Below are 25,753 nucleotides of genomic sequence, written 5' to 3' on the forward strand. Positions count from 1 at the left end.
TTTATATAACTTTATCCATGTAATGTATTTTGTATGTATAAATATTATTTAAAATACAAACTTTAGAATAAAAAAAATACGAATTAAATTAATTAGATAATTTTATCCATGTAATGTATTTTGTGTGTGTAAGTATTATTTAAAATACAAACTTTCGATTAAAAGAAATCTACGATTAAATTGATTACATAAATAAGAACAAAAACAAGCAATAGTACAACTGAAATAATTTATTTACCACTACAGCACCACGAAAAACAAACATACAAAGTGTTAAAATACATAATAATCAGTTAAAAATACAGCCGAACTTTTATACTTTACTCCTACACGGTCTATACAGGTGTATTACTGATGAAACGTTCCAACATTGAACTTTAGATTTCTTTTCTTTTATTTTTTTTATTTTTTAAACAATACATTAAAAAGTAAAAATAAACCTAATTCAAATGGAAACACAGAAATTCAGAAGTGGTAAGTAAAAAAAAAAAAAAAAAAAAATTAAATTACTAAACAATGCACTTTTGAAGAAATCCATTTCACTCACATTTAATTGCATCCACCGCAGGGTAATGGTTTTGACATGCAAAATAAAGAAGCCTTTGCTATCCAAAATACCACCAGTAACCATTACTCATTTGCTTTTCTCTTTAATCATCTCAACCCCTTCAAAATTGCTTTACTGAAAACTTGGCGTATTTCCTGGAAAGCGGAAGTCAAACAAAAGTCCTAAGAATGGTGAAGTCAATAATATTTTTATTTTTTTTTATTTTGTTTTTTTAAAAGTTCATGTTAAAAAAAATTAAATACACCTTTTATAGGTTGTTGCTGTTTATATGGTGCTTCTCGGCCCTTTATAAAACATTTTACACAGAAATGACTGGAATACGGTATATTCACTGCACCTTTCTAGCAAAAAAAAAAAAATGTAAAAAACAAAAAAATGACAATAAATCACTTACACTTGTTCCTGCTCATATTTATAACTATTTACATAGTTGAGAAGAAAAAAAAATGTTTTTTCAAAGCATACTGTAGATTGTAGAGCGTAGTATTGTGAACTGATGAACCGATGGGTATTTTTAGTGATATTGAGAATTATTGGGCATTACCTGTATATAAAAAACAAAAGAAATTGGAGAGAAAAAAATTCAACTTTGGTTTGATCACTTTGGAAAAAATACTAAAGTTTAAAATGAAAAATACTGAAAAAAAAAATGTTTAAATAATCAAAGTAAGAAATAAACAGAACGGTTTTATGTTTGGAATTTTTTTAATTTCAACTTTATCTTTTAAAAAGTTTTAATTTACGAATTGGATGATTGAAATTTTAATTTAGTTTTTCTTTTAAAGTTTGAATATTTTGAAATCATGATTTATTTGATGTAAGAAAATGAAGACTCCAAACGATATTATATTAACTATTAGGCCACATGTACATGAAGAAACCATGTTCTCAGTGCTATGCGGAGGCACACCGGCAAGTCGTGGAGCCATAATATTCCCGTACGCGGTTTTAGGTTTTTAAGGTAGAAAGACTCGGTACTATGCCACCAAATAAAAAACATCACTATACTATAAGGTTTCCCAAAATGCTAATTCTGTTGATTTGTCCTTCTGACCGTCTTAAGGGGCTGGTGATTACAGTATCCAACAGGATGCCCGATTGGAAAATCGTCATGGTACTCTACCTATTCAGATCAAATCTATCCAAATTTAAGATGACCACACACTTTAGGTCAAAGTCGATTGAACCTCACGCTGTCATATGCAATGGTCTCTTTGGAGCACCATATTTTCTTCTAGAATTTTTGCCAGCCCACCATAGTTATACATAGATATTGTGAAGTCTGTTAAGGAGGTTGTCCACAATATTGATGGTCTATCCTTAAGATAGGTCATCAATGTCTGATTGGCCAGGGTCTGAAACTCCGCCGATCAGCTGTTCTCAGTTCCGGCGGCAGCAGTCTGTAGCCGGAAATGCTCAGTTCCGGAGCTGCGCTGTCTTCTGATAGCGACCATGGCCAGGTTCCGCACATCCACCTCCTATTTAAATCAATCTGCAGTACCCGGCCGTGGCCGCTATCAGAAGACAGAGCAGCTCCGGAATTGAGCATTACCACCCACAGGCTGCCACCACCGGCACAGAGATCAACTGATCGGCAGGGGTGCCAGTTGTCGGACCTGGGGCAACTCCGGAACTGAGCATTTTCTCCCACTGGCTGCCACCACCAGCACAGAGATCAACTGATCGGCAGGGGTGCCACTTGTCAGACCTGGGGAAGCTCTAGACCTGAGCAATTCCTCCCACTGGTTGCCACCAACGGCACCAAGATCAGATAATCAGTGAGGATGCCAGTTGTCTGACCCAGGCCGATCAGACACTGATTACCTATCCTAGGAAATGGCCATCAATCTTAAAGTAGTGGGCAACCTCTTTATGCGTCTACGTATCCTGAATTTTCAAGCTCATACAACCTGGTAGTTTCTCTATGCATAGGGCCCAACATCTAGTCAATTGTCCAAACTCATTTCGATCATGTGAATTAAAATTAGATATTTCATTGAATGTTATCTGAAACGTCGGGTGTAGATTTTGCATTACCATCAATATAACCAAGATGGCCAGTCAACCTAGATTAGTTGGTTAGTTTAAATAGATAAACTACAGGAAACTAATCAAGAAAGAATTACCAAACTGCAGAAATACTAAACTACGACAGGTTTTTTAATAGTTTTCCTAAATCTGGAAAAAAACCTCAGAAGAATTTGTTTTGACTTGGCTGCTTGGGTAAGAAGACTCCCTGGCTATTGACTTACCCTATGGATTCTATCAAATTTTATTTAAAAACCAGAGTAGAATTTTTTCCTGGAAAGTGCTCAAGTCCCCCATTTACTTCCATTATATTCGTGTACTCGAGTCGCACTTGTCCAAGCATCCAACTGCTCTTAATGAGTACCGGGTACCTGAGCATAGTAGTGCTCACTCATCAGTAGTTACGAGTACTGAGCACCCGAGCATGGTAGTGCTCGCTCATCACTAGTTACAAGTACCGAGCACCCAAGCATGGTAGTGCCCGTTCATCACTAGTTACAAGTACCGAGCATCCAAGCATGGTAATGCCCGCTCATCACTAGTTACGAGTACCTGAGCATGGTAGTCCTCGCTCAACACTAGTTAAGAGTACTGAGCTTCCGAGCATGCTAGTGCTCACTCATCACTAATAGTAAGACATATATTGACACATCCTTCTAATCTCCTTCCTATGACACACAGATTACATCGCTGGCATCTACTGAGAGCAGTGTTGCGTGTTATTACAAATACCCCTCTGCATTATTTATGATGACAAGTGTTGGGGGGAAAGCAGAGCTGTGTTTCATTACAAACACCTCTGTGGTCATAACGGCTGGGATGAGAGCAGAGCTGTGTGTCATAAGAAACCATACTCTGCATCATCAGTGATGACAAGTGCTGGGACGAGAACAGAACTGTTTGTCATTACAAACACTACTCTACATTATTAGTGATGACAGGTGCTGGGATGAGAGCAGAACTGTGTGTAATTACAAACACTACTCTGCCTAATTAGTGATAACAAGTGCTGGGATGAGAGCAGATCTGTGTGTCATTACAAACACTACTTTGTTCTATTAGTGACGACAAAGGCTGGGATGAGAGCAAATTGTGTGTCATTACAAACACTACTCTGCATTATTAGTGGGAGAAGTGCTGGGGTGAGAGCAGAACTGTGTGTCATTACAAATGCTTACCTAATTCAGGCATCTGGTAGCTGACAGAGATCCAGAGTGACGTATGTGTAAAGCTGCAGCTTAGATCTCACTGCACTGACAGTGTGGTGGGAGGGAAATGAGATCAGAGCTGACAGTGCCGTGAGGTGAGAGCTGCAGCATGTACATACATTGTTCTAAATCTGTGCCAGATATCAGCATTATTCCAAAATCCCTGTAACAGATGCAGAGAGGTGTTTCAAATGACACACAGATCTGCTCTGTAATTACAGTAGATGCCAGCATGAGATCTGGGTGACCTTGGGAGGAGATCCGGGCTGTGTGTCATTACATGTCTTAAGAATGTCTTATGTTCTATGGGACACCCCCAAGATTTTCTGCTAACACCCCCATGGTTTTATTGCAAACTAGCATCTAAACTTTACAAGCTAAAATCTTTACATCAAAAATGAGAAATTAACAAAAACTGGAAAAAAAAAAAATCTGTTGTACCGGAAATGTTTTTGTTTTCTGTTTTTGTGTTTATTTGACATATTAAGTCAGTTTTGGGTGCAAATAAAAACAGATAATTAGTTTTTACTTAAGTATCCAAATTTTGGAAATACAGTGTAATTCCCAATATATCTCAAATCCATTATTGCAAAAACATCTAAACTTTTTGTTCTGTTTGCAAAAAAGGAAAAATAACAGGTAGCTTACGGCATAATTCTGAGCAAGATGTAGTAACAAAAAATATGTAATTTTTTTAGTGCAAGTCATTGTACAGGACTCCGCTCATACTGGCCAGCTACACGGAAAATCATCAAATTACGAGCATGAAAAAAAGAGCCCTAACCGGAAATGAAAAATTGCCGACGTTTTGTACAGAGTATAAAAATATGGTATGATTGTACATTTTACACATAACGAACATAATTATTGTTTTTATTAATGTTTACAACAGAGATCTACAGAATAGTTTCCAAAGAATGTTGACTTCACAGCACCCCTCCACCCCCTCCCCGAACCCACCCACTGTAATACTATTGGTACAATTACATATACCCAAAAACAAACACAGATAGCATAGCTATACAGCATCTTAATAAGGTCTGTTCATTAGACCAGCAATATTAAATATTTCACTGGTTTAATACATGAAATTTACATGAATCCATTCATATAAAAGCCTCAGACAAGGATTTTGGGGGGAAAATATATAATTTTTTGGCGTGTACAGGATAAGTCATAGATTTGGAGCTCATTTTTTAAGGGAAATTAGATGTGCAGAAGGGCATTTTTGAAATTTGTGACGAAGACCTAAAATCGGAATATAGACACGGTGAAAAACTAAACCTATTTGTTACTTTAGGAGAAAAATAACGGAAAAAGTTTTCATTTGTTACCAAGGTCCAAGGTTCTGAGAAGTCAACGGGCCAAGAGATGTCCCGATAATCAAGAGTGGACCAAAAAATGTTCCCGGGAGATTTTCATTTCATGATCAGAGAAAACAAGTGTACTGTTGTGATTACACTTAGTATTTTATTAGGAGAGAGTATATGAAGACCAGGAATTGTCCTTGGCTAAGACTTTCAGGACTAGGAGGATATTTTTTCAATTGTCTCAATTATACAACGTGTTTCGAGCCCTACGGTCTCCCACAACTGAAAAACAGGACGTATGTTTCCTGAAATGTGTACTAAGACATTTTTGAAGGGTTTTCCGACTAATTATATTGTGACCTATCAGATTTAAGCAGGTCCAAAATCTGAAAGTTCTCAACCATTCCCTATCAGAACTTTGAAGATCTACTATCTGAAACCTCTCAGCCAATCCCGATCAGATCTATGGGAGGTCCAATATCTGAAACCTCTCAATCATTCCCTATCAGATGTATGGTGGTGGTGGTCCAATATCAGAAACCTCTCAACCATTCCCTATCAGATGTATGGTGGTGGTGGTCCAATATCAGAAACCTCTCAACCATTCCCTATCAGATCTATGGGAGATCCAATATCTCAAGCTTCTCAACCATTCCCTATCAGATCTATGGAAGTCCAGTATTAGAAACCTCTCAACCATTCCCTGTTAGATCTATGGGGTTCCAATATCTGAAACCTCTCAACCATTCCCTATCAGATCTGTTGGTGGTCAATATCTCAAACCTTTCAACAATTCCATACCAGATCTATCAGGAGCCAATATCTGAAACCTCTAAACTATTCGATATCAGATCTATCGGTGGCCAATATCTGAAACCTCTCAACCATTCCCTATCAGGTCTATGGGAGCCCAATATCAGAAACTTCATAACAATTCCCTATCAGATCCATGGAGGTCCAAAATTAGAAACCTCTCAACCATTTCCTATCAGATCTATGGGAGTTCAATATCTGAAACCACTCAACCATTCCTTATCAGATCTATGGTGCTCCAATATCAGAAACCTCTCAACCTTTCCCCATTAGATCTATGGGGGTCCACAGGGGTACATCACTATGTAGTGGCCCTTCTTGGCTCCTATTCACCTAAGATCGGCCACTTCTCTGTGTATGGATATGAGATGTTCTGGATTCATACCACTGCTGGAGCGGCAAACAGGTAATTGGGGTGGTCAAACCCAAAACTAATCTGATATTGATAACATATTTAGGATGGGTAATCAATATTGTATGCCTAGAAACCCCTTTTTAATAAATATCCATGTAGACCAAAAAGTCTGTCCTTTCTTCTTTATTCAGTTCTGGAATCCATATCTTCTGGTCTAGAAGGGAGGTAGGCTCTCTCCATTTAATGGGATACAAGACCTACAGCCTTCTCCGTATATATGTGCATTATTAGTGTTGGGCTAATATAGCATCAACTATGGGGAGCCTTTGTATCAAGTTTATATCCTACGAGTTGTCACGTTTCATCGCGTGAAGAGCATAGATGGTCAAAGTTGATCATTGACAAAGCTTCCGAATGTACGAGGTCTTCTATTTAACTGACCATGGCCCATGGAAAAAAAAAGCTGGACTATTGAAGATGGCTATTCTTTCGTCAGACCCAAGGCCAGAAAACATATAATCTATTGTAAATTTACCACCATATTGGGGGGAAGGGGGTATCCATAATAAGGAAAATTATCAGAAGACAGTGGTAATGCCCGTAGGAATTGGTCAGGGTCTATCATTTCCAAGTAAGGATTAAAACAATTGTCTAAAATGTTGTCTTGAGCAATTCATCAGTTTAGGTTTTTGGTTTTTTTTTTTTACTTTTGATAGTATTTTACTTAGGCCCATTACTTGTACCCATTGATCAAAAAAATGACGGTAGGCTCGCGGTTCATTATCAACCAAAATATAATAACAAAGAAAAATCCGAGTACTACCGGGACAGATACAACTTCACTAAACGGTATATCTCCATTACTCTCTTCTTTCACATAATAACGCTAACACATTATTCCAGTGTTTCTTTTTTTATATTAATTATTTTATGTTTTTTTAAGTTTTTTTTTTGTTTTTTTTTTCTAAAGATGCTCAGAAAAAAAATTGAGACGTTTGATCCTGTGACTAAGTGAGGCAACTCTACGTAAGGCAAATCTTCTACGTTTATACACATCTAGTTTTTTATTCCTTTTTTTGTTATTATTTCATTTTATAGTGTTGTCAACTACAAAAAAAAAAAAAATTAACAAAAATAAAAAGTGGGCCGTTTGGAAAAGCTGGTTACAGCAGAGTCATGGGAGAAGAAAAAAAAAATAGAAAACTTCATGATGTATTCAACAAAGTACCAGAAATAAAAATTGATGTGTCAACAAAATTAATTTCAAGAGACCTGGGTTGATCCTGGCAGGCACGCGACGGAAAAAAAAATTGGCCCAAATCTCTCGCTGACACAGGAACATCCTAGAATGGGAGGGGGTAATATTCAACTCCAAGTTATATTAACAACTCTGAATCAAGCCTTCAGTGATGTATTGTTTCTGCCAATTATTAAAAATAAAACTTTCCAAAAAGTTCACACTAGTACCGTTTTTTTTCTTCTTTTTTTTCTTAATAATATAACACTGATCGAACAAAGGCCTATTTTTTGCTTTTCTTTTAAAAAAAGTTTTTAAAATCACACTATTACCCATGGTGTTACTAAAAGTCTAGCCACATTTACATGACTTTACGATCATATTTGAAAGCTGTTCAATCTTCGGTGTCTTTCCGATATAGTACAAGATGGTCAGAGATTCTAAATCTTGAGATACACAACACGGTGAGGCTGAAGCTTCTGGGTTGATGGTGTTATACAGGCCAAGCACCTGGGACAAAAACAAAATAAAAATAACACAAAATTAGTAAATTCATAGTGAAAATACAAAACCATAACTGGAAGCTGTGGATCCTAATGAAAGATCTGAACCATCCCAACAATTACATTTCTCTACAGTTTTGGTTTCTATATGGAGGAGCAGAGGGCTTTTTGGCCAACTCAGGCTACAGAATATCAGCATGGCCCTATCTTCTTCAACCCCTATAGGTAAGCTACTGATAAAATACCTACCATCACCAGAAGCTGGTTTCTGATGAGTAGTAGTAACACATACAATAGGATTGCCCAATGATGAAGACATTTTGACCTATTTAGTTGACCATAAATGGGTAGATAAATCACCAAACCCAACAGTTACTAAGACATCTCTTTATCTTTGGGTCTTGAGTGGTCATGATATAACTTTTTTCCAAATTCTTCAAATTCAAAATTTCTCTATAGTTCTGGTTTCCTTACAAAGGGGAGGAGGGAGAAGGCTTTTTGACCAACTCAGGCTACAGGACATCAACATGACCTCAACTTCTTCAAGCCCTATAGGTAAGCTCCTTATAAAACACCTACCATCACCAGAAGCTGGTTTCTGATGAGTACCAGTAATACATACAATGGGGTTGCCCAATGATGAAGACATTTTTGACCTATTTAGTTGACCATAAATGGGTAGATGTCTCACCAAGCCCAACAGTCACTAAGACATCTCTTTATCTTTGGGTCTTCAGTGGTCATGACAAACCTTTTTCCAAAATTCTACAAAATCAAAAGTCTTTGCAGTTCTGGTTTCCTAACGAGGGGGAGGAGGCAGAGGGCTTTTTGACCAACTCAGGCTACAGGATATCAGCATGGCCCTATCTTCTTCAAGCCCTGTAGGTAAGCTACTAATAAAACACCTACCATCACCAGAAGTTGGTTTCTGATGAGTAGTAGTAACACACACAATAGGGTTGCTCAATGATGGAGTCATTCTTGACCTATTTAGTGGACTATAAATGGTAGATGTCTCACCAAGTCCAACAGTAACGAAGACATCTCTTTATCTTTGGGTCTTCAGTGGTCACGATAAAATAAAATGTCTCTATAGTTCTGGTTTCCTTACAAGGGGAAGGAGGCAGAGGGCTTTTGACTAACTCAGGCCACAGGATATCAGCATGGCCCCATTTTCTTCAACCCCTATAGGTAAGCTTTTCATGAAACACCTACCATCACCAGAAGCTGGTTTCTGATGAGTAGTAATAAACACAAACAGGGTTGCCCAATGATGAAGACATTCTTGACCTATTCAGTTGACCATAAATGGGTAGATGCCTCACCAAGCCCTATAGTTACCAAGACATCTCTTTATCTTTGGGCCTTCAGTGATCATGACAAAACTTTTTCCAAAATTCTTCAAAATCAAATTTCTCTGCAGTTCTGGTTTCCTAACGAGGGGGAAGAGGCAGAGAGCTTTTTGACTAACTCAGGCTACAGGATATCAGCATGGCCCTATCTTCTTCAAGTCCTATAGGTAAGCTACTTAGAAAACACCTACCATCACCAGAAGCTGGTTTCTGATGAGTAGTAATAACACAAACAGGGTTGCCCAATGATGAAGACATTCTTTACCTATTCAGTTGATCATAAATGGGTAGATGCCTCACCAAGCCCTACAGTTACTTAAACATCTGTTTATCTTTTGTCTTCAGTGGTCCTGATACAACTTTTTCCAAAAGGCTACAAACTCTAGTTGTTCAATCTGCCCTTCTGACCATCGAAGGTGCTGATTACTACTCAATATTAAGCCCAATTGACAAACTATCATGTGATCTTGTCTACTGTGGTGAATACATCCAACTTTAAGGAGGTCCTACACATTCCATCCTGAATCGTGTTGCCATATGTTGAAGTGGGCTCCTTAGAGCACCATTTTTTCTTCTAGAAGCAATGCTTCTTTGGAAGAATGCCTTCATAATATAGAATGTAAAGAAACATCCTATGGTTCTTTTTTCACTACACTCTATGGTCATTTTCTTTATGAATTAAAAAAAAAATAAATTCCGGTTATATATAAAAATGGAATCATAGATTAGTAGAACATCCTAATGAGAATATCTACATGAAAAAACCTTAGAGGAAACCAACAAGGGCACATTTCACATAAACATTAAATACACAAAACTGATAAAAAAAAACCCCTAATAGTTAAAAAGCTATAATATATAGTAAATAGAGGGTATTTCCACGCACGGCACCATAGGAAGTGTGTAGGTTACCCGGTGGCAGCATTTACGGATTTATAAGGATGCCATTAATAGGTTAGTCAAACATAAAGTGACCTTTTCCTACAGGTTCAATTGACTATTTATAACCAAACACAGAAGACCTCTTCAGCCCGGCCACAAAGCCCACGTTGTGTTACATTCCTGCTGGCGTCTTGTGTACCGTAAATGCCCAAAAGATATTTGTGACAGCTGAACTTCCTGAGAATATTGCTCCTGTGAAGCAAGGAGAGAGGCTGAAGTGCTACTATTACACTTTACATGTGTTTCATTTGGTATAGAAGTCCAATGCATCCAAAATACATGGGCCCATTATTCTGCATAGAGGGGGCTATGTGGGGCCCATTATTCTGTATGGAGGGCTATGTGGGGCCCATTATTCTGTATGGAGGGCTATGTGGAGCCCATTATTCTGTATGGAGGGCTATGTGGGGCCCATTATTCTGTATAGAGGGCTATGTGGGGCCCATTATTCTGTATGGAGGGCTATGTGGGGCCCATTATTCTGTATGGAGGGCTATGTGGAGCCCATTATTCTGTATGGAGGGCTATGTGGGGCCCATTATTCTGTATAGAGGGCTATGTGGGGCCCATTATTCTGTATGGAGGGCTATGTGGAGCCCATTATTCTGTATGGAGGGCTATGTGGGGCCCATTATTCTGTATGGAGGGCTATGTGGAGCCCATTATTCTGTATGGAGGACTATGTGGGGCCCATTATTCTATATGGAGGGCTATGTGGAGCCCATTATTCTGTATGGAGGGCTATGTGGAGCCCATTATTCTGTATGGAGGGCTATGTGGAGCCCATTATTCTGTATGGAGGGCTATGTGGAGCCCATTATTCTGTATGGAGGGCTATGTGGGGTCCATTATTCTGTATGGAGGGCTGTGTGGGGCCCATTATTCTGTATGGAGGGCTATGTGGAGCCCATTATTCTGTATGGAGGGCTATGTGGAGCCCATTATTCTGTATGGAGGGCTATGTGGAGCCCATTATTCTGTATGGAGGGCTATGTGGGGTCCATTATTCTGTATGGAGGGCTATGTGGGGTCCATTATTCTGTATGGAGGGCTATGTGGGGCCCATTATTCTGTATGGAGGGCTATGTGGGGCCCATTATTCTGTATGGAGGGCTATGTGGGGCACATTATTCTGTATGGAGGGCTATGTGGGGTCCATTATTCTGTATGGAGGGCTATGTGGAGCCCATTATTCTGTATGGAGGACTATGTGGGGTCCATTATTCTGTATGGAGGGCTATGTGGAGCCCATTATTCTGTATGGAGGGCTATGTGGGGTCCATTATTCTGTATGGAGGGCTATGTGGGGTCCATTATTCTGTATGGAGGGCTATGTGGGGCCCATTATTCTGTATGGAGGGCTATGTGGGGCCCATTATTCTGTATGGAGGGCTATGTGGGACCCATTATTCTGTATGGAGGGCTATGTGGGTCCATTATTCTGTATGGAGGGCTATGTGGGGCCCATTATTCTGTATGGAGGGCTATGTGGGGTCCATTATTCTGTATGGAGGGCTATGTGGGGCCCATTCTGTATGGAGGGCTATGTGGGGCCATTATTCTGTATGGAGGGCTATGTGGGGCTCATTATTCTGTATGGAGAGCTATGTGGGGCCATTATTCTGCATGGAGGGCTATGTGGGGCCCATTATTCTGTATGGAGGGCTATGTGGGGCCCATTATTCTGTATGGAGGACTATGTGGGGACCATTATCCTGTATGCAGAGCTATGTGGGGCCCATTATTCTGTATGGAGGGTTATGTGGGGCCATTATTCTGTATGGAGGACTATGTGGGGTCCATTATTCTGCATGGAGGGCTATGTGGGGCCCATTATTCTGTATGGAGGGCTATGTGGGGCCCATTATTCTGTATGGAGGACTATGTGGGGACCATTATCCTGTATGCAGAGCTATGTGGGGCCCTTATTCTGTATGGAGGGTTATGTGGGGCCATTATTCTGTATGGAGGGCTATATGGGACCCATTATTCTGTATAGAGGGCTATGTGGGGTCCATTATTCTCTATGGAGGGCTATGTGGGGCCCATTATTCTGTATGGAGGGCTGTGTGGGGCCCATTATTCTGTATAGAGGGCTATGTGGGGTCCATTATTCTGTATGGAGGGCTATGTGGGGTCCATTATTCTGTATGGAGGGCTGTGTGGGGCCCATTATTCTGTATGGAGGGCTATGTGGGGCCCATTATTCTGTATGGAGGGCTATGTGGGGCCCATTATACTGTATGGAGGGCTATGTGGGGCCCATTATTCTGTATGGAGGACTATGTGGGGACCATTATCCTGTATGCAGAGCTATGTGGGGACCATTATTCTGTATGGAGGACTATGTGAGGCCATTATTCTGTATGCAGGACTATGTGGGGCCCATTATTCTGTATGGAGGACTATGTGGGGCCCATTATTCTGTATAGAGGGCTATGTGGGGCCCATTATTCTGTATGGAGGACTATGTGGGGACCATTATTCTGTATGGAGGACTATGTGGGGACCATTATTCTGTATGGAGGACTATGTGGGGCCCATTATTCTGTATAGAGGGCTATGTGGGGCCCATTATTCTGTATGCAGAGCTATGTGGGGCCATTATTCTGTATGGAGGACTATGTGGGGACCATTATTCTGTATGGAGGGCTATGTGGGGACCATTATTCTGTATGGAGGGCTATGTGGGGACCATTATTCTGTATGGAGGACTATGTGGAGCACATTATTCTGTATGGAGGGCTATGTGGGGCCCATTATTCTGTATGGAGGCCTATGTGGGGCCCATTATCTGTATGGAGGGCTGTGTAGGGCCCATTATTCTGTATGGAGGACTATGTGGGGCCCATTATTCTGTATGGAGGAATATGTGGGGCCCATTATTCTGTATGGAGGGTTATGTGGGGCCCATTATTCTGTATGGAGGAAAATGTGGGGCCCATTATTCTGTATGAAGGGTTATGTGGGGCCCATTGTTTTGTATAGAGGGCTATATGAGGCACATTAATCTGTATGGAGGGCTATGTGGAGCCCATTATTCTGTATGGAGGGCTATGTGGGGCCCATTATCTGTATGGAGGGCTATGTGGGGCCCAATATTCTGTATGGAGGAATATGTGGGGCCCATTATTCTGTATGGAGGAATATGTGGGGCCTGCGATGAGGTTGGCTAGTGAGTTTGTCCAAGTTTTTAATTTTTGCCCTCTGTGTATTTGAGTTTGACATTTCTGGTCTATACCAAGGTGGTGTGTCTCACTGGATCCTCAGGGGTGTGTCTTTAGGCTCCTCTAGATTATTACTCTGAGTAACACCCCCTTAGTAGAGACCATGAAAAATCTGCAGAATTGATATTTTAAAAACATAAAAAAATTGAATATTCAAGGGAGCAGTGATAATAAGAAAAACTGGTTACTACTGACAAGTTCTCTATTTTTCACAGTTTTCTGCAGTATTGGAATTAAATACCTTAGAATTGTCCCTCGCTCCAAATAAGACTCTTTTGACTTATTTATGTATCTACATCCAACGGAGGAGTCACTGGTGATGGTTGTGGTGGATAAAACACTACATACAGATGTGTCCACCCTAAAAATTTCTATGAATTTCGCTAAGAACTCCAATTTCTCCTGATACAAATACCTGGCACAAAATCAGTTCTTTTTAATATTTATTTTCAAAACTAACCATCTTGCGTCGTTCAACCTTGAGACCTGTGTGTTTGGCATATGTCTCTTTCAAGGGCCTCACAAAGATACAATAGACCATATGGACTTACCCGAGTGTGCTGGGTGTCGGCACTCCATAAATAGGGACAGGCTCCGGCACAGAAGTTGGCATTATAGCCTTTGGGTTCGTGTATCCATTTCCAGCCAAGGTCCCTCTTGAAGTCAATATACAAAGGACGTAGACAACAATTGTCCTGGACATTTCTGTGGAGGAACAAATCTTCTCAGTGATGCTACTATCATTGCAGAATCATGAACAGAAATATATAATTTTACATTATACATAGTTACATTGGTTAAAAAAAAACCCACAGGTCCACCATGTTCAACCTTACCCTACCGGTTATACATTCTCTATCACTAAATTATTTATAACCAATTTATTGTGAAAAAGCCTCCAACCCTTTTCAAGCTGTTATACTGCTCTAACTGTAAAGAACCCTTTCCTATTCAGCTGCCGGAATCTCTTTTTTTTCTACCCGTAATAAGGTCTTTGGAAGGAATAAGTCATGTGCCAGTCCTTTATATTGACCACAGATGTATTTATACATATAAATGAGATCTCTTCTGAGACATCTTTTTTCTAAGCTAAATGTCGCGGGCGGGGAGGAGGGTGCCAGCACACCGCGCTCACCCCTTCTGCTCGGGTCCGGCAGTTGCTCCTGGTGGCTCGAGCTGCAGGCCGGATCCCGGGGTGTCTCGAGCGACACTCCTCGCCCGTGAGTGAAAAGGGGGGTGTTTGTTGGGATTATAGTTCGTGACGCCACCCACGGTTGTGGTGATGGCACCACCGCTGCTCAGTGTGAGGGTCCCGGGGATGGTGATGGGAGCAGCCAGGTGTTGTGTTGCCCCTCCGTGGGTAGGGGTTGGTGATCCCGGGGCCCGGTGATGGCTTGTGAGGTGCAGGGCCTGGAGGGCGCAGGGACGCGGGGGCAGCGCTGTGCCTTGCGACACTGTGGTACTCACTCAGCCTGAGACACGGACACAGTTTGTACGGTAAACCAACGGCTGGTAGGACGGTCCCACAGACGGTTGCACCTGCACTCCCGGTAGGTGACGGTGACGTCTCTCTTCCTTGCACCTGTTTGACTGATGGTAGCGGTGGATTCCCTCCGGTTACCCGCTCCCTGACTGCAATCTGGGCCGGAGGAGCTCTACACTTTGCCCGCAGGCGCTGGCCCTGGGGAAACTGGTGCCTTGGCGGTGGCGGTGTCTCCCCGGTAATGGTCGGGCTGTTGCCGTCAATCGGGACTTTGTTGCTGGGGGATCTGCGTCCCCTTCGCTGACGGATTCGGCAAATTGGGCGACTCCTAGCCTTGCCGGGGTCCGAGAGGCCCCTGCTCTGGTGCTGACTGTCCTTCGGAACACTGCTCCAGACCACCGGGCACACAGCCAACGGGGTCCTTCCAGGAACTTCCAAACGGTCCCCCTCCGGACAGTCACCGCCGTCGCTGACCTTGCTGTTCTAGCCCTGCACACAGCTGGGCTCTCAGGCTTCTCCTTCTCTCTGCTCTGTCACCACTTCTTGCTTTCCTCCTTTTCCACTTTCCTTTCCTTCACTTTCACTTCTGGTTGTTTCCTCTAGCCCCTGCCTGGGCTACTCTGCTGTTCACTCAAGCTCCTCCTGAGCTAAACTGCTTCTTTACTCAAGCCCTGCCTGGGCTAATCTGCCTGGTAACTTCCTGCCTCCAGAGTTGTGAGCTCCTTGGTGGGCGGAGCCAACCGCCTGGCCCACCCCCTGGTGTGCATCACAGACTCCTGGAGGGAGGCAACAAGGATTTCTGGTTAGCAGGTGTGCCTACCTGGAGTGTGGGGTGTAGTGGTGTTGTTATCTGTGTCCCCTGGCTTGCCCAGGGCGACACATAAACATATCTAACTTTTCCAACCTCTCGTCATACGGGCGGCCTCCATTCCTTGTAGTAGTCTAGTTGCTGTCTTTGAACTGACTCTAACTTCTGAATGTCCTTTTTAAAATGTGAAGCCCAAAACTGGATCCCATATTCCAGATGTGGCCTTACAAGTGATTTATAGAGGGGTAACAACACATTGGGATGACAGGATTTGCGCTCTCTTTTTATGCACCCTAGAATCTTGTTTGCTTTTGCAGCTGCTGCCTGACATTGAGTGCTGCTGCTCAGCTTACGTTTAACCAGAATACCCAAGTTCACATGCGGGTTTGACACAATTTTTTTGCTGGGAGGTGTAGATTGGGTGCAGGCATATGGTGTAAAAATTTCAGCACCAAATCTGCATCTCTTGGGAAAAAAAACGAGGTTTTCTGCCAGGTGACGCAGGTCTGTGAAATCAGTGGCCTTACTGAGGTCACTGTGTTTAATGAGGTTACCTGAGATTAGGTTACCTGCGGTCACAGGTGGAGGGCCAGCTGTAACCACAAATAACATGAGTGACATCATCACTCATCGCTGCAGCTCAGTCTCTGCCTGAAGCTCACAGCGGGTAGTCATGTTCTATGCCCACGCACTGTGCCTGAGCTGGAATCGTCATGGGACCTTATGTGGATTATGTCAGACCTGGGTACTGTGGGGGTTAATAAAAGGGATGAAAAAGGGTGTGTTTTTTGTGTTTTATTTCAAGTAAAGGATTTTTCGGTGTTTATTTCTTTTCACTTACAGATTAGTAAAGGGGTGTCTCATAAACCCTCCCCATTACTAATCTAGGGCTTAGTGGCAGCAGTGAGCTGTCATTAACCCTTATTACCCTGATTGGCAATGCACCAGGGTAATCGGGATAAACCAGGTAACGTTTCAGGAATGTCGCATCTAATAGATCCGACAATTCTGGGTGGCTGCAGGCTGCTATGTTTAAGCTGGGGGGGCAATAAGCATTGTCTCTACAACAGTAGAGACACTCACAGCCCCTGTGATTGGGAGCAGTCAGACACACTGTCACACAGGGTGGAGGCACATCTGTCTCTCTGCAGCCAATCAGAGATGCTGGGACTGCTGGTAGACAGGGGTAGCAGGGCATATGTCTGAAGTTAATAAGTGGCCCCAGAAGTAGTGTGAGTGGTCCAAAAGCAGTGTACAGCTGCAGGAGAGACTTGGTAAGTATAAAGCGTCTGCTTTTTCCTTTTTTTCCTTTATTTGTTTTAATCACACGAGTTGCCAGACCCGGATCGTTAACCAGAGTTTCCTGAGAACTCCAGGTCCGGGAGTCGTTGCTCGGATTATTTTGAACCCGTGCAGCCAGGCATTTAAAGTGCGGGTCCGCCCATCACTAGTAAGGAGAGGTAGGAGGTGAGCTGTGCCAGCTATTGTGAATGGTGGATCCTGTGTTATCCACTATATATAAAAGGTGTTATCAGTCATTGTACAGGAGGTGGAGGTGAGCTGATATATCACCTATTGTGAATGGTGGATCCTGTGTCTACTGCACATAGAGGTGTTATCAGTCATTGTATAGGAGGAGGTGAGCTGTGATATCACCTATTGTAAATGGTTGATCCTGTGTTATCCACTGTATAGAAAAGGTGTTATCAGTCATTGTACAGGAGATGGAGGTGAGCTGTGATATCACCTATTGTGAATGGTGGATCCTGTGTCTACTGCATATAGAGGTGTTATCAGTCATTGTATAGGAGGAGGAGGTGAGCTGTGATATCACCTATTGTGAATGGTGGTGTTCTCAACTGTTGAAAAGTCATCTGTCCAGAACAGGAAATGAGGGTCGTGCAATATTGGGCTTACATGCCAGTGTGAAAAATGGAGATTTTTGTTATATGACATTGAAAATGAAAACATATATACATAAACAATAGGTCCATTTATGATTACAAATTCCCTTTAAAGAGTCTTTCTATCTTGATTTTTCATTGCTGGTAATATTAGCCTCTATTCACAGACCTGAAGCAGTACGCAGCATCTAACGCCCGCTTCCTCCGCCGGCTCGATTGCTGGGATTCCTGTCTGTAGGATGGTAGCAGCATCAGCAGGAGATGGGGGGAATGGCTGTTGTGTTTTTTCAAACCAGGCTTCAGATTTTTGGGGTCCACAATGGGATATAAGAAGGAGTCATCAATACCTAAAATACAGACACTATAATCATGATTCAGATCTGCAAATATAATCAATAATGATGGGATGGGGTCAACGTGATCACTGGAAGGATGAAACATCTACACAGACATAGAAATTGCAGATACCATTGTGCCAAAGACACAATCAGCCCTTTATACAAGAGTTACACTTGCTTTATATTTATTCACACCACAATCAATAGGAAATTATCTCCTGTTATCAATTTAGAACCATCACATTCTGGAGAAAGGGAACCGAGCAGCCGACGAGGAGAACATGAAACTCAGGGAACATGGCTGCTCTGGCTGGATTTCACCACACAACTCTATCTATATAGCCATCTATCCATCCATCCATCCATCCATCCATCCATCCATCTAACTATCCATCCATCCAGCCATCTATGCATCCATGTAGCCATCAATACATCCATCTATCATCTATCCAGTCATCCATCCATCCACACATCCATCCATCCACACATCCATCCATCCACACATCCATCCATCCAAACATCCATCTACGCATCCATCCATTCATCTATCATCCACACATCCATCCATCTAGCCATCCATCCATCCATCCATCCAGCCACCCATCCATCCATCCATCCATCCAGCCACCCATCCATCCACCCATACATCCATCTATCATCCATCCACCCATCCATCCATCAATCCATCAATCCACCCATACATTCATCCATCCATCGATCTATCCACCCATCCATCCACTCATCTACCCATCTATTCACACATTCATCTACCCATCTATTCATCTATCCATCTATCCATCCATCCAACTATCTATCCATCCATCCATGTATCCATTTGGTCTGGGGTCTGGATTAGTTTAGGGGTCTGGTCTGGGGTCTTATGTAAGTGATCTAATATTGGGGTTGTATTTGTTTAGGAATTTAGTCTGGGGGGCATTAGACCACAGACAGCACAAGTTGTGGGAATAAGATGGTCCATTGTATGTTCCTGACATTGGCGGGGCAATAATACACCGGGTGATCACTTCTGTGACAGTATAAAGCAGCAGACAAATATGGACTGATCTACATTACAATCCGAACGTTTCACAGTACCTGCAAACCTGGTCTCCAATTCCTCACTTTTGTTCGGGATGATATAGTTATTGGAGGGTACAAAGGTGCAACAAGGACAATGTAAACTTATTTTAAATCCAAGATTTCGATCTAAGAAAGAAAAAAAATATACAAAATTACAATTTCAAGAAAATTAATTTAGCTGAAACAGGAATCCTTAAAATATAATATTATTGACATTATTTTATATATATACCGTCTTTTTTTCATTGTTGTCACAATGGACTATAGTAAAAACCTTGCGCATGCGCCATTTGATCCAAGGACATGCACGGTACTGGCCATGATTTTGGTGAATAATATCTGCCAGGGTCCACACCTGACATGCATCTAGCATAGGTGTAATATTAAGTGTCCTAAAAGCCTTCTGACCCCCTTAAGTACAAGGGCCCATCTGTGACTTCCACCTCTACATTCCTTTTAGCTACGTCCATGTTGCTATGCGAGGACTCAGTCAACATTGTGGGTCCTATGTGATGTTTTACTACAGTATATGAATTAGTGTTCAAAGGGGTCATACTGTAAAAAATCATCACATAAGGTGGAAATAAGTCATTGCTAGTTAGGAGATGGGCCTGGGTAGAACATCTACACTGGAGTCTTCATGTTACACTTCTAGGAATGGACGTCCACCTCGGGGTTGACTGAAGATTGTGTAGATTAACTTGTTTGTCCAAAGGTGTGGAAAGAGAAGTCGGCATTGATTGGATACGGGCTCGTGTGACATCACAACGTCACTTGAGCCTCAGGAGTGTGAGCCCTCTGCTATAGGATTTCTTATTTTACCTGGGGGAAACATGAGGAATCAGAAGGTGTTGTCCTGGTAGTGGACAGCCCCTTTAAATGTTGGATGGTACAGATTTGCTAAAGCATTAGTTAACAGGTTTTTATAGAGATGGGCAAATCTCGCAAAATAGGTTCAGGGTATATGCTCTCAAATTTGTCTGATTTGGTCAAAAACAAAATTATATTCACCTATCCTAGACTCATCCTTTTCGCGTCCTGCTGACACAGCACCCCCTCCTTATCCTCCGCTCACATTGGAACTTCGGTTTTATCATCTTTGGTCATTCACTATTCTTGTCTCTGTATTGTGCCCTAAATAACCTAAAACACAATCAGTGCTGAAACGACCCAGCAGAAGACCGAAGATGAGTGGAAGATCAAAGTTGAGAAGATGTGAAGCAAGACGAGGACCAGGTGAGGAGATGAGGCAGTAGGACAGGTGAGGCGTGGGCTGTAGGACATGTGAATATAATGTTTTACTTTTTTTGAAACCTTCTTTACACTTTAAAGAATTCAATGTCCAAAATTTGGGATTCAGATGAATCCACGTTTTTTGGGAAGTTCTTAGCAAATTTGATTCACTACGAATAGATTTGCTCATCTCTAGTTCTTAACCTGAAATGCTTGAGCTCTTAGCAGAGAGATATCAGGAGGTCAGTAAACTTGAGGATAAAAAATATAAAGCTAAATATTTATAGAAGTAGTCCACATGCTTCACCCAACCATCAAAGATGTCCACAGCTCAAAAAAACCATCATGGTCTCCCGTAATGAATATTTAAAGATCCCTCCTTACCTCGGTGACGGAGCCACTCTTTTATAGCTTCTGTCACATCGAATGACAACCACTCCCCTTCCGCTCTCGTTTTCACAACTTTACTGTCTATGTAGCGCTGCATCGGTGACGTTAAGTCTTTGGATTTAAGAATCTGTGTGAACAGACATAGAAAAAAAAGAAAGGTAAGGTAAAAAGTGAAGGGGCCCTAACACCACCAAATACAGAATACTGTTGTCGGTAAAAATAAATCAATACACTCCGGATTTTTCCCCATTTTCATTTTTGTCTTTTATGAAATCTTAGGAAATTGGAAAAAGAGTCAGCGTTGTCTCAATCAGAAGCAACATCGCTCTCACCGCTGCGTATATTCACTAGAATAAGGAACGTGACGTTGCTTTTCGGTAAAACCACTTTTTGAAGACCTCCACCCCACAACTCTTTGGTCTCATCCACCACGGTCTTTGGTTCTTCCATAGCTTCCTCTTCGTAGCTGAAATAAGCGACTGGCCTCTTGTGGTCACTTGAGGGTTGACGCATGTCATAAGAAAAGCGACGTTGCTTTTGGGTAAAACAATTTTTTTGAAGACCTCCACCCACAACTCTTTGGTTTCCTCCACCATGGTCTTTGGTTCTTTCAGAGCTTTCTCTTTGCAAATGAAACAAGCGACTGGCCTCTTGTGGTCACTTGAGGCTTGAAGCATGTCATGATGTTCATTGACCCCATGTGACTTCAGCTAAGGCAAAAGTTTAGATGGCGGAAAGACCAAAGAGAGGCACAGAAGCTGCCATTTGATGGTTTAGTAGGCCTCAAATCCCAAAAAATTGCTCCTGCTTACAGTGGGGAGATGTACTGCCAACTTAGGTGATTTTTGAGACCCTCAAAAACGACTCCATCAGCTGATGAACTAAAGTTTGCTTGTTCGTGGGATGATCAGGAAGAACCATTTTTAAGAACGTGACCTGTCATATTGATGTACCAAGCTGCACCATCGTCTCGGACCATCGTTAGATCGTAACGTTGCTTATTGGCATAAAGCTGGATCACCAATGATCAGCTGGTAGTAAGCATTTTCTGCCTTATATGTCCATAATAACAAATATTTCAGATTTAGCATAGCACATAAAAGTTCGGCCGGTGAACCCAAGACATTCTCTTTAGGATACATTACATTTTTCACAATTGAGCGTCCCGGCATTAAGACTTCAAACTCTACAGAAGACATTAGCGGAGTGCTCTGCCCTAAGCCTCTCATCTCTTTCTTTTAAGGAGAGGTGTATGTGAGCTCCTCTCCGAGGAAGTCTCTGAGCCATAGAGGCACCTTGCCAGAAATGTATAAATGTGTCGTGGAAAATATTTTACAGAATAGTAAATTTATAAACATTATTCAGACAATACAGGAGAACAGAGACCCTCGCAGACACGGCCGGGGTCCCAACAACACTTCACCAGCATGTAATTACCTATAGAATTCCTGCCTGTATGTGGATAGGACTTAAAGGGTTATTCCCATCTCCAAGATCCTATCACAATTTATAGTAGGTGTAATAACAAGAATATTAGCAAATACCTCCAATTGGAAATGTAGTATAATTCTTCAGATATAGCCATGTCTCTTACCTCATGTGAAGATATGGCAGTAGCTTAGGTATCCATGGTTAAAACCACTAGCAACTAACTCTGCCTATATGCATGGCTGTAACTGTGCGCCCCTGGACTATCAGGTCGTCACAGGGTATTGTACAATCTGCCCTACCATGCAATATCCACCTCCTCCTTGGTTATGGGTCCCCAACTATATGGTGTTGACAACATCAGCTCATAAAATCCTAGGTACACTCTGCACCACACCCACCAGACACACCAGTGGACGGCCTGAGTGGAATAGGGTCGCCCACTTGGGGGGGTTGGTTTGGGGAGGCCAGGAGTAGAGAGAAGTAGTTTGGAAGCGAAGGCAAGAGGAGGTCAGGAGCAGAGCTCCTAGGAACAGTGTAGGTGGAAGACAGTGGTCTGGGCCTAGAGGAGCTGGACCCCCGATCGCAGGGGATCGTGACAAGGGGCACGGAACTGTCGATGAGGACAGCCGGCGACCTTGCACCATCACCGGGCTGGGACCAGGGCAGGGGTATGTGGACCCTAGGTCAGGGAGTAGCTTCAGGCAACCTGACAATTTACCCGAAGAGAACGGAGCCTTCAAGATCCGCTCTCCACCCGCTCCAGAATCTGAGTACTAGCGCAACGAGGGAGATAGGACTTTCCACCAAAACGATCCAGACAATCCCAAGCGTGAGCCTTGAGAGCAAGCTCCCTCAGTTAGCCATAGTGGGGAGTGAGACCCGGCTAGTTCCATACTGCCGGGACCAAACAGAGAAGTAACTTAGTGCCAGGAGGCAGGTTACGGAGCACCAGGCAACAACATCGGAGACGGGACCCAAACTAGCTCCCCACAGCGGCAGTGGTGTCCAGAACTTTGGTTTATCCAGTTGTCGGTGTCACCTTTGTGGACTGAGTGAGTGGCCCCTGCGCTCCCCACCGCACTTCCCGAACACCATCACCGAGTCCCGGGGCATCTCCCCTACCCGTGGAGGGGTCTAACGCCTGGCTTCCCCATTCCATCACCCCCGGGTACTACCAACTGCAGCGGTGGTACTCCAAATTACCACAAACCACGGGTGGCGTCACGAACTCTAACACATTCCCTGTAAATACCCCCTTCATTTGAGTGGCCGCATGACCCCTGGGTCCGGAGACCCCTCGAGCCACCACGGAACCGGATCCGAGCAGCCCGGCTGCTGGCACGTGGGCGGCACATAACCATGGATATCTAACCAACTGCAATGCCCTACACATGAGGTAAGAGACATAGCTAATCAGGAGAAATATATTTCATTTCTAATTGAAGGTATTTTCTATTATTATTATTATTATTATTATTACTACTACACCTATTAGATATTGGGATAGGATCTGGGAGATGGGAATACCACTTTAACCATCGGCTGACCTATTTATACTGGAAACCTTCCTTCCCATACACTGCAGACATTGATACTCTACAATACCACAGTACACAAATACTATTATTAATATTCTTCCAACTTTATTCCAATTTTCTATCTATGTATCCATCCATATATCTATCATTTATCCATTCATTTATCTAACTATTCATCTATCCATCCATCCATCCATCCATCCATCCATTTCTTTATCTATGCATCTATCCATCCATCCATCCATCCATTTCTTTATCTATGCATCTATCCATCCATCCATTTCTTTATCTATGCATCTATCCATCCATCCATCCATTTCTTTATCTATGCATCCATCCATCCATTTCTTTATCTATCCATCTATCCATCCATTCATCCATCCATCCATTTCTTTATCTATCCATCTATCAATCTATCCATCCATCCATTTCTTTATCTATACATCCATCCATCCATCCATTTCTTTATCTATCCATCTATCTATCCATTAATAATAATAATAATAATAATAATAATAATAATAAATAATAATAATTTATCAATCCATCCATCCATCCAATCAATCCATCATCTATCCCTTCCTCTATCCATCTATCTGTGTCTAATATAATTAATTTTGAGCCTAAAAATTGCACATCTCTGCTGTTCTGTGACTCTGGTCCTCAGTGGTTTTGCTTCTTGCTCTCCTACCAGTAAATCTTCTATTTCGTTTAGCCTCCAGAGCAGCGCTCTTTCTCTACAATCCTCCCTATTGTCCGCCCAGTGAATGTCACTTCTCCGCTGTTATCACAGACGTGTGACTGCCCCGAAAATCTTCCCACTGTTAGAAAACTAGCACCGAAATGTCATCTGCGGAGAAGAATTCCCATAAAGCGCAGCCTTATCTGATCACATTCCTATAAAGTCAGCATTTGGCAGAAAATCTCCAAAACGGAGCTGTGACCCCATGTGACTCTACCATTTCTTTTGAGAATTGTGCTGACCTATTATTATCCGATTTCATAGCAGCACCGCTAACATTAATCCCCAGGTTACAGCAAGGAGAAGCCGGACCCCTTTAATGAAGAAATCGATGAATGGTCTGAACCATGTGACTCACTAGTTATTGTGACACTACAACTCCCAGCATGCCCTGATAGTTTGTGGTATAACTTGACAATGGTAAGAGCTAACATCCACAGATATAAGACTACTGGTCGCCATATATAAAAGGATCTGGACACTTTCAGAGACAATTATTTTCATTTAATGCATGTATTTTAGCTAAAAAGATTCCTTATAAAGGGGTTTTCTTAAAATATGTGCACTGTTTAGCCCTTTTTTTTTTTTTTTTTTTACAAGCACTTTGATTTTCTCCACATTCCCTGAAGAATGAGTTAACTGAGAATCTGTCAGCGAGTGTCACATGGAGATTTTCTCTAACTTCGCTGGCTGTCATGGCGGTGTCAGGTCCTGTTCACATTGCTGATTCTGACACTCCACCTGAGAGATTCTCTGCTGTCTGAGAGTGACGCAGGCAGACTGGGGCGTCTACCTGCTGTGTGATGATTCATAGGCAGAATAGCAAGAGTTAATCTGTGCTAGTTTGCTTGTTTGCTTTCTTTGATCACCTGTTGGGTGGGAGCTAATCACATCTGCTTCCCGCATATATACTGGCTGGGTCCTTCCTCCTATGCCAGCTATAGCTTGTCTTAGCTCGTCTGGTGAGGTGTGGCGTCCCAGACTATCTGATGCTTGTAGTTCTTGTTGCTTTGTGCGGTTGTGGGGTTTATCACAGTTGTCTTTTGTTGCTTCCTTCCTGCTCTTGTTATCCTCCCAAATCTCTTATTGCCCTATCCTGTGTATGTAGTTTAGCCCAAATGTCTTTTGTTTCTTCCTTCCTGCTCTTGTTTTCCTCCTGATCTCTTATTGTCCTATCCTGTGTGTGTTTGTGTGTGTGTATGTAGTTTACCCCAAGTGTCTTTTGTTTCTTCCTTCCTGCTCATGTTTTCCTCCCGAATCTCT

General features: G+C 42.2%; 1 protein-coding gene across 1 annotated transcript in view; it reads right to left on the reverse strand.

Annotated features, from left to right (window-relative positions):
• Nucleotides 1-479: 479 nt before the first annotated feature.
• The window catches only part of TGFB2 (transforming growth factor beta 2), a 142,722-nt gene continuing 117,448 nt past the window's right edge, over nucleotides 480-25,753 (reverse strand). Inside the window, exons 3-7 of the mRNA XM_075339119.1 lie at nucleotides 20,774-20,906; nucleotides 19,172-19,282; nucleotides 17,908-18,085; nucleotides 14,095-14,248; nucleotides 480-8,029 (exon numbers count right to left, since the gene is read on the reverse strand). Of these exons, the coding sequence (XP_075195234.1) occupies nucleotides 7,871-8,029; nucleotides 14,095-14,248; nucleotides 17,908-18,085; nucleotides 19,172-19,282; nucleotides 20,774-20,906 (735 nt within the window). The 3' untranslated portion in view covers nucleotides 480-7,870. The remainder of the gene's footprint in view (nucleotides 8,030-14,094; nucleotides 14,249-17,907; nucleotides 18,086-19,171; nucleotides 19,283-20,773; nucleotides 20,907-25,753) is intronic.

Source organism: Anomaloglossus baeobatrachus, chromosome 3 (assembly GCF_048569485.1).
Source record: "Anomaloglossus baeobatrachus isolate aAnoBae1 chromosome 3, aAnoBae1.hap1, whole genome shotgun sequence".
In the NCBI taxonomy this organism is placed as follows: Eukaryota; Metazoa; Chordata; class Amphibia; order Anura; family Aromobatidae; genus Anomaloglossus; species Anomaloglossus baeobatrachus.